General features: G+C 44.5%; 1 protein-coding gene across 4 annotated transcripts in view; it reads left to right on the top strand.

Annotated features, from left to right (window-relative positions):
- PECAM1 (platelet and endothelial cell adhesion molecule 1) overlaps positions 1 to 16,658 on the top strand; it is a 28,882-nt gene extending 12,224 nt beyond the window's left edge. Inside the window, exons 12-16 of one of the 4 annotated variants that reach the window (XM_027900360.1) lie at positions 106 to 162; positions 1,308 to 1,376; positions 5,769 to 5,825; positions 12,017 to 12,039; positions 16,410 to 16,658. In XM_027900360.1, coding sequence (XP_027756161.1) covers positions 106 to 162; positions 1,308 to 1,376; positions 5,769 to 5,825; positions 12,017 to 12,039; positions 16,410 to 16,439 — 236 coding nt within the window. In that variant the 3' untranslated portion in view covers positions 16,440 to 16,658. The remainder of the gene's footprint in view (positions 1 to 105; positions 163 to 1,307; positions 1,377 to 5,768; positions 5,826 to 12,016; positions 12,040 to 16,409) is intronic. The other 3 variants (XM_027900361.1, XM_027900362.1, XM_027900363.1) reach the window with 3 other exon arrangements.
- Positions 16,659 to 17,365: the final 707 nt, after the last annotated feature.

Here is a 17,365-nt window from a genome sequence, read left to right as displayed (position 1 = left end):
GAAAAATAGAGATAATGGCAGGAGCAATTGCAGCTATGTAACTCATTGATTTAATTGGCTGTAATAAACATTTTTGACAGCTCAACTTTGGCTTTAATATTTTAGGATCAGGTTACATTGAAGATAGTGAAAATCACATGAAATCAGCAGATGAGAGTAAAGGTAATTTCATACTTAAACAATAGATTTTTAAACTATTTTATAACTGAAAGTCATGATGTTTTCTAATGGTAGCAACAAGGCTGGGATAGGTCCAGCCCTTTCCTTTTTCTCTTTGATAGTGGGGAAGATTTTCCTTTGCTGAGCTCAGGTCTTTTTCTTATGCACAAAATGACACTGATAGGACCCATTTGCCAACTGTGTTATGAAGTGTAATTAGCTGTGCTGGATTGGGATAAAAATACAACTTAGGCTCAAAACTGTAAGTTCTATGTAACAAATATCCCGGCATTTTCTGCTTCTTTTACTTCTCTATCCTGTCTTCATTTTGGTTGGCCTTGAAATTACTTAAGCGTTAAATCTAAAAATAAACTGCTCTGAAATCTGAATTAAAAAAAAATCTGACAAATCAGTTCTGCAGGGTGCCAGTCTGGATGGCTGTTGTGGTTTCTTCCAACTCTTACAGAAATCTGGTGGAAAACCATCTGCACTCTCAGAAAAAGCCAGAGTAGAAGGCAGCAGCTGTTGCTTGTGTCTGTTGTATCCAGAAAAGCAGAGATGTGGAGTATGAGAGGTGATGAGGGAGGCTGTGAAAGGCTTAAAGATGGCTTTAAATGTGAGGAAAGCAGAGAATGGGAAGTGTCCTGTCATAGCCATAGAAAACAGGGAGAAAGTAAGGGCAGGGAGAGAAATAAAGAGGAGCTGGGCTGGAATGCAGGACAATCTGTGATAATTCCTTGCTCCATTTGTGCTGTGACACTTTTGAAAGTGTTTACATGGAAAGGAAGAGTTTTAGGCACAATTTGCAGGTCCCACAGTTTCAGAAATCTGCCTTTAGTTGGGCTGCTGCCCTTTGGATTGAGATGACCCTTAGGAATGGGTTGGGATGTCCCTCAGGAGTGGGTTGGGATGACCCTCAGGAATGGGTTGGGATGACCCTCAGGAATGGGTTGGGATGACCCTCAGGAATGGGTTGGCCTTCCAGCTCTTAGCAGAGGAACTGCCATCTGTACGTAGGGCCTGATCCTGCACCTCCCAAAGTCAGTGAGGACTTGTCCCTTAATTCCAGTGGCAGCAGGATCAGGCCCACAGCTCAAACAAAGCCTCCAGTCCTACAAAGAAACATCTTCTTGCTATTTTTGGGGCAGGCCCTGACCTTGAGAGTGCTGAGGTGGAGTACACTGAAGTGGAAGTGTCAACGCTCGATCCTCACAGAGGTAAATGAACTCTCCAAAGCTCTTTGGTCTCTGGGAGCAGCTCTGGGAGTGCTGATCCTCCCCTGGCACTGGGGATGTCAGAGCAGGTTGTGCTTTGTGTGTGTGAATGTCCCTCTCCCAGAGAGCTGTGTCAGGTGAGCCACAGATGATGGACACAGCAGAGAGCAGTGGAATTTCCTCCTTTTTAAAGGAACTGGTTGAAGGGTCAAAGCTGTAATTCAAGTGTTATAGAGAAGGGAGAGAGACCAGCACAGATTTAGTCTCTCAGTCTGGAGAGGCCTGGAGAGCATCCTGAGTTTTGTGTCCCTTTAAACAGAGCAATGAGGATATTAATGCCCAGATGACTTTGTCCTCCTCCCTGCAGTTGTGGGGGAGCAGTAACCAGCCCTCAGGGACCTGTCTCTGCCACCTTGAGGGAGAAAGAGCCAAGTAAATTTATTCTCACCCCCCAAATGCACGCTGCAGGCATTCTGTGTCATCTGCAGGACTCTGATACTGTTGTGGCCTTGTGTGGAAAGCTGTGAAACCTCAAAGCTCCAAGTAGCTGGGAGTGAATAAAGTCCAGGTTTATGCTCTGCTCCAGCTTCTTTGCTTCAGCTGAGTAAGAAGCAGACTGAGGAAGAAACAGATAAATTTCCTTTTTCCTGGTAGGAAGGACTAGTCACTTCTTTCAGAGACCAAAGACATGATTGTTTAGCTGGTAAAACAGATGTTTGGGCAAAAGTGCTCACCCTCCAAGCCGTGCAGGAACAGCCAGTCCTCCTCTCCTTTCTCTGTTTCCCTTCCTGGCATCATTCATCACAGTTTTCCCTGTGTCCTAAGCGTGCTTTTTATCCACCTCTGCTAAATTTTGCTCTGAAGAACCACAGTTGTTGGACTCTTTTTCAGAATAGGGCTAATAATTAGTAGTTCCAACTGTGTTTGAGTGTGCATGGTTATTTAAATTAAAAGCCCTGTTAAACGCAAGATCAGCATCTCTAAAAATAGACTTTTGCTCCTGTTATTTATATATAACACTATTCCTGGATGTCAGACTGAGTTATAAGATAGTATCTGTGCTCTGTAGACTGAACACTGTTAAACTACAAAATAATATTTAATATACCGTGTAAATGAGATCCGATTATTTTAACAGAACGCTGATTGATTCTGTAAGACTGAACCGTGCTTCAGGTGTACAGAGATGTGATAACAGTTCCCTAATCCATTTGCTTTGTTGCCCCAGGGCACAGTTAAAAGCTTCCCAAGTGAATGCTTTGGTTGTGTAAATGGCAACTGCACTGCAAGTATTTAATGTGTTAATCTTTGAGAGCATCTCGAGGATGCTGCTTGAACAGAAGGAGTTCCATGAAGCCACGTTAATTCTTTCAGCTCTGCACTGCCTATCACAATGAAAACAGGATGAGATTTATTCTTGGGAGAAGAGAAACAAAGCCAAGTTTCTTAATATTCCCTTGTAATAACCATGTCCACCCACAGAGGGAATTTGGCCACTGATATTTCTGCTACGTGGTGTTATTGTAAAGTTTGGTTTCAAACCATGATATTCTTTCCTGTCTGTCTGGGGGTGTGACCAGCCCTTCCTAAGGAACAGACCTTTCAGACTGTCCCCTTGCTCCAAACCCCTCTTACAGCCCTTTTGATCCCTCCTATTTTCTGAATGAAGACCAAGCAGATCCCACCTTTTCTCTGGGCACTCCCATCTCAGCCAGCAGCTGCACAGAGAGTCTGATCCCTTCTGAGGAGCTCCAGGTTGCTTTGATCTCTCAGGACTACCCTCAGATTAATTTATCTTCCCAATCATTTGTTCCTCCTGCCACTGTTGTCGATGTCAGTGTTCACGTTCATCTCAGGAGCAGGAGAATCATATTTTGTGTATTTTTGAAAGACTACTGCAATAAATGCTGCAGCATCTGAGCTGTAACTCCAGCCTTTATGCCACTTTTGGGAAGCAGGAACGATTGAATGTCACCTCAAAACGAGTTTAAATTATTGTAGAACATATCTGAGGTAGAGCTGGGGCTGCACAGTCCAGCTCTTCTTTGGGGTAGTCAGAGTGGAATGGTAATTTGATATTTAAAGAGGTGGCAATCCTGAGGACTGATTAAATTGAATGCTTCTGGAGATGATATGCTTGACAAAAATATTGTGCTTGTCTTCTCTAAAGCTTAGTTGTGCAAATAGATGGAGAAGTGATTTAGACCCCTTATTATTAGCCTGAGCAAAACCAAAGCCTGAGGCTGAAGTAAGATTAGGAAACAACCCTGAAGTGAGAAAGGAAAAACCTCTAATCATGGCTGAGTTAGAACATGCTCCTTCTTCTACTTTTTATATCTGATTAGTTATCTGCAGGGTGGCAACATTATAAAGCTGGTGGGAACAAAATGTCAAATAATCCGAGTCGTTTCTCCTGGCACATTTTTTCAGCGCTGAGACGACTTTTGGAAGATTAACAAAGGAAATAACATGGGCAGTGGCATTTATATCACAATTCAGTTAAAAAAAAAAAAAAAAAGCAAGCTGAGGAAATGCCTCCAACCAAATCTTTCCACAGAGTCAGAAGGGGTAGATTTAGGGCTGTAATCTGCTAAAAAAGGACTCCCAAACAAAATGAGCTACCTCTTATTAAAATTCTGACAAGATTGCTCCTTACTTCGCTGCAAATGAATGGATCATTTAAGCAGTAGCCCACGAGCACATGAAATGTGCCTGAAGGTCTCTCGGATTATTTTGCAGAGAGGGTTCCTGCCAAAGCTGGGAGTTTGAAAGCTGTGATTAGCCACGTGGGGAAGTGGAACTCCTCCTGGCGTTGGAATTAGCAGCAGTTTTGCAGCCCAGCTCTGATGTGTGAGCTCCCAGCTTTTACAGGATGCTGAACAGAATTTTAAAAACGTGAAATGGGCTTTGGAAAATCAGAGTGTGGTGCCAGAGACATTTGGGTTCTTCAGAGTGATGCAGAACAGTAACAGTCCTGACTCTGAGTCTGACTGCAGATGATTGTCTGAATTCTTGAAGTGTTTTGGGTGTTTTTTAATAGCTGAAGTACAGGATTCTGTATCCAGAAATGTGAATTTTCTTTCCAGTTTCTTGCAGAGAGAGAACAACTACTTTTTTTTTTCCTTTAACTAGAAAAAAACCCCTAACCTCTTGGTTTGTTGAAGGTGCACAGAAATTGGAGGTGATAGAGATAGAATTCAGACTCAGTTTAACTGAAATGAATGAGTGTTTCTGAAACACTTTGAGATCTATGAACAGCAAGCTCCTGGACCTTGCCAGCACAGGCCTTTACAGCAAATAAAGAAAGTGGGTTTAAATGCATTTTGGTTGCACAGGGATTTTTAAGCTACAGCCGTGTAATAAATCCAGGAAATTGTTCTGATCTCCCGCCCGCCGGCAGTTTCTGCTGAGCAGACACAACCTGAGTTCTGGCTGGTTTTGGGCCTTCAGACAAAGCTCAGCCTCTTCCCTGTGTGTGTCCCTAGTTTGGTACCAAACCCCGTGGATAAATTCTCACAGATCTCAGGAGAAAAGGCAGAGCTGCTTGTTTTCCTTCTCAGCCCAGAGCAGAGTTTTATTTGCCAGCCTGAGGCTCTGGTAGGACTAACATTGCACTTGTACCCCCAGCTGTGTCCTTTGGAGGCACAAACCTTCTCTGTCTGCTTTTTTTTTTTTTTTCCTTCCCCTCCTTCCACCAGCCTTGTGAGCTCCATTCCTCTGTGCCCACCTGGGCTCGGTGCTGATGGAAGGGTCCCCCACGCTGAGGGGACACCTTGCCCAGATAACTCTAAACAGAAGCTGCACGGTGTGAAATCTGGAAATGCCCTTCGGAGACATCTCCCAAACAGCAATTTAGTATTTTGTGCCCATGAGATTTAGGCTAGTTGTTGAAAAGGGGGTGTAGTTCCTCTGCCCAGTGATAGATCACCTCAGGTCTCAGCTCCTGAAGTGCTGAGAGTAAACTGAAGCAGCTCTTCAAAGGGATCCAGGGGAACTGTTCTCCAGTGGTAGCTGGCTCTGTAAAATTAAAGCAGCATCGATTTGAGTTCAAAGGAGATTATTAAAATGTTCAATTTAGAAGGGGGAAGCAGATTTTTAGCATCACTTTTATACAGGGGGAGAGACATCTCCCTCTCAGTTCCTTCCAGGCTGGGTTTGGGGAGGGAGTGTTCTTGCTTTTCCACAGGCTCGTTGCTGCTTGGGTAACTGCTTCCTCTGAAAGTAAAACAGTGGGTTCTGTTTGTTTGAGGAGCTTTTCATAAGGCAAATAATTAAAAAAAAAAAAAAAAAAAAAAAAAAAAAAAAAAAAAAAAAAAAAAAAAAAAAAAAAAAAAAAAAAAAAAAAAAAAAAAAAAAAAGGAAAATAAATTGATTCTGTGCCAATACATTTTCCAGCTCCTGTACAGAAGGGGACTGAAACAGTTTATAGTGAAATCAGAAAAGCTAATAATGGTAAGTAAGCTAGTGAAAAATTAAACTCTAAAGGAAGCATTTGGGAGGAGATTAGGGATAAATTTGTGACTGAATATTTTACAAGACAATATTTAGAAGATAAAGTGCCTTTAAAAAAAAAAAAGAGATGCAAGTCACACAGGAACATACTACAGTGCAGCTACAAAACCACAGGTGCTGATAGATTGTATAACACCTTTGTGGCTCCTCATAAATCAACGATACTTATTGCAGTGGCATTAATATTGGTAACATCTACTTCAGCAGCCTGTTTGTTTTGTACCTGCTAATTATTTGGGCCTAACCCATTGGAGACTGGGGTCATACACTGTGTGAGGGGGCACTACCAGCTCCCTGGCAGTTCCTGGCAGTAAATGTGGCACTCCTGAGCTCAGAGCCAGGGGGTTAACAGCATTTCTTCCTAGTTTGTCAAAGACTAAATCAGAAAGGATTTCCTTTCCTCTCTTTGTCTTAGGAAGTCGAGATTTGTAAATATTGGGGCTGCAAATTGTTCACGTCTTGTCTCCATCCATGTGACCAAGTGGCTTTGTTGTGTGCCATTTTGAAGTTTTGACTGTTGGGTTTTATTTTTTTATTTTTTTTTTCTGTTTTATAAGGGATTTCCCACTGCTCTGACACAGTGTTCTGTCTCTAGGGAATCTTTCGTGTGAGGATCTCCAAGCACTTTAGAAAACATTACTTAATTTTCCCTTGTGAGGACATACATGGCAATTTTTATCTCCATTTTCCAGCTGAATAAACAGAGAGATTAGGTCATTCATTTAAGGGAATGTGTGCAGGGAGTGACAGCACTGGGAACAGAGTTCCAGAATCCTTGGTGCTGAGCCTGTGCTCGCTTTTCACAGTGAAAATCAGGATATCCTTCACACTAAAGTGGGACCAGGCCCTTCGTGCAGGATCACCTGGCAGCACCATGAGATAAAAAACCCATCAGTTTATTTTAGGGCTGAACCCAAAGGCCACAAATACTCTGACACAGTGTGAACTGGAGCTGTGACAGCTGCTGCATAAACCCCCTCCTGCTCTGCCCAGGTGAGAGGGGGATTATCCCACCTCTCCCCATCCCTGCTCTTGACACCACAGAAGGTGTTGTGTCCTAGGGGGGTGTTCTGGGAGCTGTGCTGGTGAACTCTGGGCAGGGACAGCAGAGCTGTAATTCCAGGCATTTCGAAGGCTGTAATGCCATAAAGTGGGGACTGCAGTAAAATGAGAGATGATTGAAAGGCTGAGCTGGATTAGCCAAACCATCTGCAAACGCCCCTTAATCTTGCAGTGCACCTGCTCTGTCATGAATAACGTTGGGCACTTTCAGTTATTCTTGGAAACACGGGAGCAGTTTGTTTCAATCCCGTCTGGTTTTCCTGACTGGATCCACAGGAAAAGTGCTGCAGGGAGATAAGCAGAGCATCCCCAGCAGGGCAGTGCTTTGGACAGCCACCTTACAGTCAGTGTACTGCTAACTTTGGTTTGGGATGGGCTGTGGGATGGGGAGGTGGCCAAGGTGAATGCCGTGGAGAATCCCTGGGAAATACATCTGTTCTTCAGGAGTACTTGAATTTGTGTTGATATGAGGATGTTAAAGGCCAGTTGAACATCACTGCTGGGGGCAGAAGTTGGTTTACCCTTCTGATCTTCACTATGTTGGACTGTTCTTTGAGACTTTTGAGCAAAAGCCCACGAGTCCAATCTACTTCAGGAAGTCAATGGGTCAGACAAACGTGTCCTCTGGGGAAATTCCAGGAGTTTGGGAAGTGGTGTCAGCCACACAGTTTGGCAGGTTTAACACCTAAGACCCGTGTAACATTTTATTATTATTTGTTTGTAGGTAACTGTTGTGGTTTGAGGTTTTCTAATTAGAATTTAGTGCTTCCTAAGCCACCTTAGGGGGTTGTTTGTGCATTCCACAAATCGTGGCCACTGGAGAGGGAGCTGAAGCACTGTCAGTGGTTGTTATGCCTGATGCAATTCTTTGTGACTGAGCTAAAACATTTTCCCTCCTCATTTTTTCTGGCAGCTCTCCCTGCTGTCCCCAGCAAGGCAGATGCCACATCAGTAACAAACTCTTATGTTTTGCTATTGCTTGTCCTTATCCCCATTCATGAATCCGTGGTGCAGATAATGCTCTGGCCTTTCCCAAGCCTTTGGCACTGTGCTGAGTATCTGTCACTGTTCCTTTTGGGTTTATTCTCCTGCTGCTGGCTGTGTTGTCTCCTTTACTCTCATTTGAGTGCCTCCATCCCACTATTCCTCGTCCTCTCTGCTGTGCTTTCCTTGTTCTGAGTGCCAGGCCTAAGGAGGGGGTTTTAGCTTTGAGATGGACAAACTGTCAGATGCACATTTCACATCCCACGAGGCCTGCTCATGGTTAACTACAGTGAACTCGTTTACAGCAGGGAAAGCAGGACATTTGTGAATATCAAGTCTAGTCAGGTGTATTCTGATTGAAAGTCAGACAATAGTCCTGTAGATCTCTAGCCTGATGCTGGGTTTCCTCTGCTGTAATGAGAATTTAAAGAGGGCGCTGATCACTTTGTCTCAGAGATAAGAACTTGTCCTTGCACTGTTGCTGAAAGGTCAGTTTAATTCAGTGACACATTTGGTGTTCAGCAAGTCCCCCCAGCTATTGATTTAAAACCTTTTCTAGAGCAATAGGTTGTTACTTTAGTATTTCACATAAAATACCTAGAGCAGCTTCAAGCCCCAGCTTTGAATCAAACCTTACACCCCCATGGGAATTTGGGGAATGGTAACAACGAGTGCCAGTCAGGGCAGTAACACCTTTGCCTAAAAGTCCTTTAAACTCACCAGGATGAACTCATTTCCTTAAAATACTGGTGGCTCTGTGACAAGGCCAAAGTTCACTGAGGGCCAGGAACATCCAGCCCAGTCCCAGACTTGTTGCTTTTTGCTCAGAAAAGAACTGAGACGGTCCAAAACTTTAACAAAACAGGCAATTGCCGAAATCAAGAGCCTGCCAAGAATGACAGAACGGTGTGGCCCTGCTGCCCATGTGCCTGTGCTGCAGTCCCAGAGGGCCAGGCTGGCAGCTCTTCCTGAGGGAGGGTCAGGATGTGTCACACAGCCAGCTCAGCTCGTGGGTGGAGGCTCTTTTAGACGTGATTTATTTTCATCACACCTTTCATCTTCCCCAGGGGCAGTAGGGGCAGGAAGTCCCAGCATCTCCACACTGGTTCTTTATCTCAGCTCCAGCCCTTCCCTCAGCACTGCTCCCAGTTTTTGGGGCAGCACAGCTCTGTTCCTATTGCTGGGGAGACCGGAGCCAACTCCAGGTCCCAGATTTCCTTACATTTTTTCCAGGGCGCTTCCTGTGACATTCCTGTTCCTCCAGTGAGCTCTGTCCTTGCTCTGTGCCAGACCCAAAGCTCACAGCAGCTTTGCACTGCTCTGTGTGTTCACTGAATCGACCTCAGAGTGGCTCATTGCAAGGTTACCAATTCCTAATTTCTTATGAGGAAAGTGGAAATCCAGTGAACAAAATGCAGAGCCAGCCTTTCTGCTGCTAAGCCTGGAAAAGTGAGCTGCTCACTTGGAAGCAGTTGCAGCAGTGAGACAGGAAATTCAAAGAATCCTACAGCAACCAACAATGCACTGTGGAAAAATTAATATATCCCAGTGGAAAGAGGCCTGAGAAATCCCCACTGCACTCAGTGGTTTGGAACAAACTATTTGAAATCAGCTCCAGCAATCAGGAAATCTGCTCAAATACTTTCCTGCTCCTGAAGCTCAGGCTTTAACACCTCCATGCTTGGCCAGAATTTCCCACTGGATGCCTTTTCCAGCACAGAGAAAACTCACAGTGCCTGGGGATTCACTGTGTTGTTCAAAACTCAGGTGTTATGAGTCCAAAATTGTGCAAAGGACTTGTCCCTTCTCCAAAATAAGAACTCTTTGGACCTTTAGGTTTGTAGACACTCTAGACCCGAGCCTGGATCTGGGAGATGCCCATTCCAGAGCCAAAGGCTCCCAACAGCTCCAGATAAAAACTGGCCAGAGCCAGATGCTTTCAGCAAGGCACAAATTTGCAGGGAGCTTCTGACCTTGCTTGAACCCCCCCGTGCAAAGCCGAATTTCGGGCATGCCCTGTGTCAGAGCTGCTCCCAAGCTGCCTGCCAAGATTCCCTGTCAGAGGCTGCTGCTCCAGGGAAGGGCTGGGCAGAGGGGAGGGTGTTGGTGTGTCTGCAGCACCTCCAGCTCGTGGGCTGACAGCTTGGCTTTCACCAGCCTTGGAGATGGGGTTCAGCTGGATTAAGAATTGCAGTTTTTTAATCTCATATTCTCTTCTCCATCACCTGTAGCAACAAGAAATGCTGGAGCAGGTGGAGATGACAGTGTCCTAAATTCCTGCTATTAATGTAGTCCTTTGTAAAAGTGTGGCCTTTGAATTTTAAATCCCATCAACTAAAAGCAATAGCAAGGGTTTAAATGCATCAGAAATCCATAAAAACACCTGCCTTTGTTAGGCTTGGGAATAGTTTAGAAATCCTCAGTATCAGACCTTCAGCTCTGAGTCCTTTCCCAAAACATGCAGCTGCTTGTTTGCCCTTCTCTGTGCATGACTGGAACTTTTAGTAGTGGCTCCCTGCTGGTTTCCCTGGTTGGTACCTGTTAGAAATCCCCCAGGACACAGGTCCTGCCATTCTCCTGGCACAGAGTGACCCTCAGGGAGGAAGCCCCACTAGTTTGGATCTGGGTGACAGGTAACAAGGAGCTGGAAGAGCTGTCACTGTGACCCAGGGACTCTGGGCAGCCAACATCCCGTTGTTTGAAGTTGGGAATTTACACAGAATTTCTCATTTCCTCCTTCCTGTGAGCACAATACACGGTGACAGAACTAAATGACAGCTTGTTAATGCCTCACTTCATAAACCTTATGTATAGCTTTGTCCACTTAAAGCCAAGCTTTGATGTAGCACTGGGTCAGGGGTGGTTTTGTTCCCTTCTGTTGCCTTTCAGGACACCAAAAGCTTTTGCGTGTGTTCCATTTTGTCTCTTATCAAAATGGCTAAACATGTATGGATCCATCTTGCCACACACTGAGATGATTTTGGACTGAAATTCGGTTCATGCACTGGCACAGGGTGCTGCATCACTGCAGTTTTTAATCCTCTGCCTGGACTAATAGTTCTGTGTGGAACTGTCCTGGAGAAAATTCAGAATGTGCCAAGCCAGGGACCTTCCCTTCTGTTTCCTGTTACTTCTGCTGAAAAGGGAGTCTCCAAAAGCCCTTGTGCTGGTGCTGGTAGTAGTGCCCTGCATAATGTTAATTGAATGATTTCAGAGAACTTCTCAGAAGTGTTCTGCCTATGTTATTATTTGCTATTTAAAAACTAAATACTTAGAAAAAACATAGATTTAGACTATCCCATATTTACAGGAAAAATACTGGTAAGATTAACCCAGAGCCCCAGTCCAAACCCTCTGCTCTGAGCATTAGAAGAATTTCTTCCACACAGCCTCTCTCCACTGAATTTTATATATTTTCCAAGAAAATCCCTTTCAAGAGTCAGCACTTGCTTTTGTCATGTGTGAAGTATCTTAACACAAAAGCACTTCTGACAAGGCTTGAAGTCCTCTCCTCAAACTGGAGTTCCTTTCAGAGGGCAAATATATATTTATTGACTGTGTTCTCTGGAAATTCTGAATAGTTAAATCCACTTCTTTAAAAAAAAAAAAACACCCTAAATGGAAAGAGCCTGCTGGCTCCCAGGCTTTATTGGGAACGAGCAGCTTTTTATTAATAAAACTTCAGGTGTCTTTGCAAGATCTTGTTTGGCCCTGAAATTTGTATCTGACACCGGATTTCTGCAGTCTGTTATTTCCCTGGCAAGGAGTGGGGTCAGGAAGTTTAATTCTCCTGAGAAGTTGCCTCTGAAAGGAAGACTCTCTTGTCCAGTAACAGCTTGTGCCCTCAGGAGAGACTTGTGCTCTAAGCCATCATCAGAAAGCTGTCAGACAGCTCAGTGTGGTCTCTGCTGTGTCAGGTGTCCCCCCTGCCCTTGGGTTAAACCAGGGCTCAGTTGTAGGTACAATTTGACATCATTTCGAGGTGAACAAAAGGGTTAAAGTGCATCAACCTGCATTTTCTGGAGCACAGAACTCCCTCTGCACTGTGCCATGTTGTGATTTGTGCCCTGTGTTTTGTTTTGCAGGTTCTCTGGAGAACAGGCACTCTGTAAGTAAATGTTGTGTGCAATTAAAACCTGCTGGACTGGTCAGTGTGTCAGTGGGGACAGAGCTGGACAGAGCTGCTCTTCCAGTTCCCAGCTGCTCTCCTGGGGATGTTCCTGTTCACACACACCCCCTGGGACTGGAATATCAAAAAAAATATCAAAAAAAAAGGGGAGGTGCTTCCTAAGGTCAAACTAAGGAGCAATGACCCCAACCTGCACAAGTTCCTTCTGTTCACTGTTTGTGACCTCCTGGCTGTGTTTGCATCCACTGGCACAGCAGGTGGGGTGACTCCAAGGGCTGCTGCTAAACTGAGGCTGTGTAAGAGATTTCAAAGGCAGTTTTTAATTGCAGAGTAAATTGCTGGGCCACGGCTGGGTCACAGTTATGCTGCTCTAACCAAGCACTGAGAACACCATCCATAAATGGAGCATCTCAGCTAAAAAACCTTGGAGTTTTAGGAAGGTTCTGTAGGTGGTGAAAAGCTGCACAGTGCTAAGAAGCCAGTGGGAAAAATAGGGATTTTTTTAAAAAATCCAAGAAACGTCTTGAATGAGCTGTTACTCTGCCCTCAAGACATTTCAGGAGTACTTCTATGAATGTTAGGGAAGCTCTCAAATCCAAGCTCAGACTCTGCAAAACAGGGGTTTTTTTTCTGCCATCCACTTTGGAACTCGTAGTTCAAAAGAAAGAAGAAGAGACCCATAAATAAGAGTCACAATAGGCCAGTCTACGTCAGCTTGTGGCATCCATGTGAGTTTTGAAAGGCTCCATCAGCACTCCCATCCCCTGGGACACACAGGCAGCCCATTGTATTATTTACAGACACTGGCAGAGCACTGAAGGTCACAGATTGCCTTCCAATAAACAGCCTCGTACTCAGACAGGCCAGGAGGGTTTATAGGAGCATTGTCTTTTTTAGTTTAAAGGTTTGTTTTTACTCTTTGCTTTCGATTTGCTAAAAATACGGGGAGCTGAACCCTCCTCTGGGTTGTAGCAGGAATTCCTTGCAGGAGAAAGTTTGTCCCTGTCCAACACAAAAGGGAAAATGGTGGAGAGGGGCTGTGACAAACATCAGTGTGAACTCAGGGAGGAGGTTTTGTCTTCTTTTTCCACAGCCTACCTAATTTATGATGGACATGGGATAAAAGATTAGAGGTTTATGAAGGTTTTTTTTGTTTGTTTTCCTATGGTCAAAATTGAATAAAATATCTCTCCATGGAACTCTAATGGAAAAGTCAGTGAAAATACTCTGGCTACCCCGTAAATGACTTTCATAATTAATTGGGCTATTAAAGCTTGCTAAACCAGACAATCTGTGAGGTAATGGTAGATTCAAGGAACAAGTGTCAGCTGAGGGCAGTGTTTTCTTTGGGTTTCTTTTATTACTCTCTGTTAACAGTAGAAGAGTCATAAAACTCTTCTGCGAAACTAATCCCATCTTCAGAAACACCCCAAAGAAAAGTCAGTTTTTTAACACCTCACATCTTGCTTGAGGTTTCCTGGAAGCAGCTTGACTCAGTTCACATCTGAGACATTGTCCCCTGCTTTGCTGCACTGTTCATGTACTAACATAGCAACTATTCCTTTTTTTTTTTAAATTTATTAGTGTTTTAAAGTACATAGCAAAAAATCCAGAGCCCTGTTGTATTCACAATACAGCCTGGGGCAAAAAGCAGCACCATGTTGGATGGACAGATGAGTTTTTTTATAGATTTCCTGTCCCCTCTGTCTGCCTCTCAACACTTTTCAGGCAGCACAGAAGAGGCAGGGAATTACTAATGTGCTTTGTATCATTATTTTCTTGCAGCTGGTTTTTTTTCTGTAGCTCATTTTCACACAGTGCTTGACTGGGATGGCTCTCGGAGGTTTGGTCCAGATGAGGGGTTGTTGATCCTACTCATGAAAAGGAAAATGCTTCTTATGAAGTGATCAAGTGGCTTAAACTTCCTCCCCAGCTGTTCTGCTTCTTGATAGTCAAATTAGGTGTTTGGCTCAGAGGTGAAGCTGCTTTTATTGTGCTGCTCCCTTACTTGGTGAGTGAAAGGAGGCCTTCAGGTGCTCAGCTGGCATCTCGACGCCATGGAATGCCAGGTGGATTCCTTACACAGTGGCCTGTCATAAAACTTGTAGAATTTGGCTCTATTTAGGATGGAATAGATGTTCCAGCAGTGTGGGGCAAAGGACACCCCAGCAAGAGGAGTGTTGTTCTAGGAGCTGTTTTCAGAGATGGGAGGACACTCAGCCTTTTTGTTTCAGTGATGATGGGGGAGACTCAACATCGGATCCTCATGTCCTTTTTACTCCCTAAAATCAAAGAATGTGGATTCCCCAGCTCAGATAAAGTTTGTTAACACTCAGTTCTGCTTTGCTCTTCCAGAAGTCATGGGCAAAACACTCTTCTCTGTGGAGAAGGAAGATGGAACAAATCATTTTAATGATTGCCAGCCCTGCTTTTGTGCATTTGCCCCTACCCAGTTTCTGCCAGAATAAATAGAATCCAGCAGGGAAATCTAGGAAATTTGCTTCATCTTCTCTGAGAGACAATCACAAAATTGAGCCTTTAGTAAACAATATGCACTGACAGTAAGTGCTGTGTTAGGCATTCAAAGTGTTTGTATTATGTCAAGAAAGGTTCTAGAAAACCAACCAGTTAAAGTTTGAATAATTGAATTGTGTAAAGGCCCTGCTACAGTACAGGTTGTGAGTGATTTGCAGTCCAGAGTACCTTGAACCTGAATGTCTGGAACTTTTGGGTCATGGAGAAAGGAACCTGAAGTTCTGTGTTTGGGGTTGCTTCCCTCCATCTCCCCTGGTTCAGAAATTTGTATCTTAAATGCCATCCATAGGAAGTATTTGCAAAAGAAATGAATTACTTAAAGAGGAACTGGGAGGAGGTTTCCTTCCTGAAATCAGAGCTGGCAATCTTTCTAAGTTATTTAATGGCCCCAGTTTCTGAAAGCATATTGAAGGAAATATCTTGACAATGAGATAGCCACTTCGCCAAACCCTAATTGGTATTGTGTCAAATTTACCTCAGCAGAACGTTCTGACTTCATAGCTCCTGCTCTGCTGCTCCCTCTCAGCTGTGTGTGTGTGTTTGTTTGTGGGACTCTGTCCTGGGGGTGCAGGAGGACTGGCAGCCTCGGCCAGCACATCGTGTACTTTCAGCTGCCTGTTTGCTCAGCCTCAGCCTGTGCCCTCTGAGACAGAAACCTGCACAATTTACAGCCATTTGGAGGAATTTCGAGGTGTTATTCAGCTGCTTTCTCATCCTGCCTGAGTGATCCCAGAAGTATTTTCTCAGTGGTGAAGGAATTCACGTTGCCAGCGCAACGCAGCCGGTTCTGAAGGGGGGCCTGGCACGTGTTTAACTGGGCACAGGGACATGGCACAACAGTTGCAGACAGGAAAGGAAGATGAAGGATGTGTCCAGTTAGAATTGGGGGGGGTTGGGGGGAAGAGATCTCAGGCAGTCAGGATATGGAAAACAAGGTGATACTCTGAAATAAACACTGAATTATAAACCAGGAATTCCTGCCTCTGACTCATGGGGCAAATCCTTTGGGGGTAAGGCCACAAAAGGAACGAGGCGCCTCGGTGCTGACAGACTAAACTATTAGGTTAGAGGCCACCATGTACTCTTAGGAATTCCTTGGAGGAAGACTTGCTTTGGCAGCCGATGTCAGGAAAGACTTGACAGTTGTGAATCCCCGGTGGACAGAATTATTTCTGCCGTATAACGTGAAAACAATGAAGTTTGGGATCTCTCTCTGCCCGTTCCCATTGGCTGGACCGCTGCATCTGCACGCTGCCTTTTGTGCTTCCCAGTGCCAGGTCTGTGTCCCTGCTGGGAGCTGCAGATAAGCTCTTCCCAGCAGCCAGGCTCTGCGAGGAACGTGGTGTCCCAAAGTTGCTCCCTGGGAGACACTAGCCTTAGGAAAGGGTTTTCCTTCTCCCCAGACTGAAGCTGAGGATCTGATTGTGGCAGCTGAAGCTCTCCTAGTAAATAGGAATCTGACTCCCAGATGTGTTGAGTGCCAGCAATTCCCTTAAAAATCCAGCTTTTATCAGCAAGCACCCACTTGCAGATGTTGGTGATTAACAGCATTGCAGTCTAGCCTGTAGTTGTTGACCTAAATCTCCCACTGTCTTATTTCCTTTTATATCTGATGAAGATAATATTAATATCTCCCCAGGGAACTGTGAGTATCTGTTAGCTCACTGTGCAGCACTCTCAGGAATATGTTATGGGACAGGAGGGTAGGGGCACATTTATATTCACATCTGGCTTTGTTATTACAGGACAGGGGGTTAGAGGCACATTTATACTCACACCTTGGTTTTTTTCTCTTTTGCTCTTGTTGCCAACAGAGAATATCAGGGCATCCTGATGCTACTTAGAACAGTCATCTCAAAGATCAGCTGGGAGAAGAGAACAAGCCGAGATGGAAGACGTTGCAAACATTTCAAAGGCTCCGCAGCAGTTATTTATGAGTTTGCCAGACTCTTCTTTTCAAAGATTATTTCCTTAGAGGGAACAATAGGGATGTTCCTAAAGCATTTAATGGAAAAAATTGCAAATAAAAACTCCCATAGGAAAGTGGCTCTAGAAACCACTGACCCAGGTTCTCATTTTTAATTTCTCCCGCTAATGCAATTTTGCCTTTTTTTTTTCTTTTTTTTTTTTTTTTCCCTCCAATTCATCATTCTCTGAGGAAACAAAAGGGGAGGTTACAGCTGAGGAAGCACATTTCTACAGTGCAGCCACTACTGGGATGCCAGTGGGACGTAGAAATACCTGAGCTTGCTTTGAACTCGCTACCTTGGCTATCGGTGACACTTGTGTGGCAGAGCAGAGCTCAGCACAGCTTGGCCAGCCATGGATGCACCTTCTGATCCTGCAGCTTGTGCTGAACTCCCTGTGCTGCAGCAGCTGGACTGCTACCAGGCTTGGAGCCAGCTCAGAGCCCCAGGGATGCTTCACTGCAGGGAGGGCCTGACAGAACAGAGAGCTCTGGGTGCTCGAAAAACTTGAATAACTGGTCAGAGGTTCAGACTTTACCAAGTGCTTCTCTCAGGAGGGGCACAAATAGTCTTTATTCTTTGCTAAACTGCTTTTCCCCTTTAAAAGGTCTGGTGATTGTTGGTTAGTTTGGTGTGATGGTTCTCCAAGAAATGATTGTCCATCACAGTTGGTTTGGATGGTTCTACGCTAGGTCTTCAGGGAGTGGATGGATTTACTGCACCCAAGTCAGTGAGTTTGTACCTGAAAATCCTGTTATGTATAATCCTTATTCCTTTGATTTTAGGAGGGTTCTGAAGTCATA

This window comes from Empidonax traillii, unplaced genomic scaffold, assembly GCF_003031625.1.
Source record: "Empidonax traillii isolate 1590-97213 ecotype Southwest subspecies unplaced genomic scaffold, ASM303162v1 scaffold718:size422569, whole genome shotgun sequence".
NCBI lineage: Eukaryota > Metazoa > Chordata > Aves > Passeriformes > Tyrannidae > Empidonax > Empidonax traillii.
The sequence above is the reverse complement of the archived record's forward strand: the minus strand, read 5'-3'. Positions and strand labels throughout refer to the sequence as shown.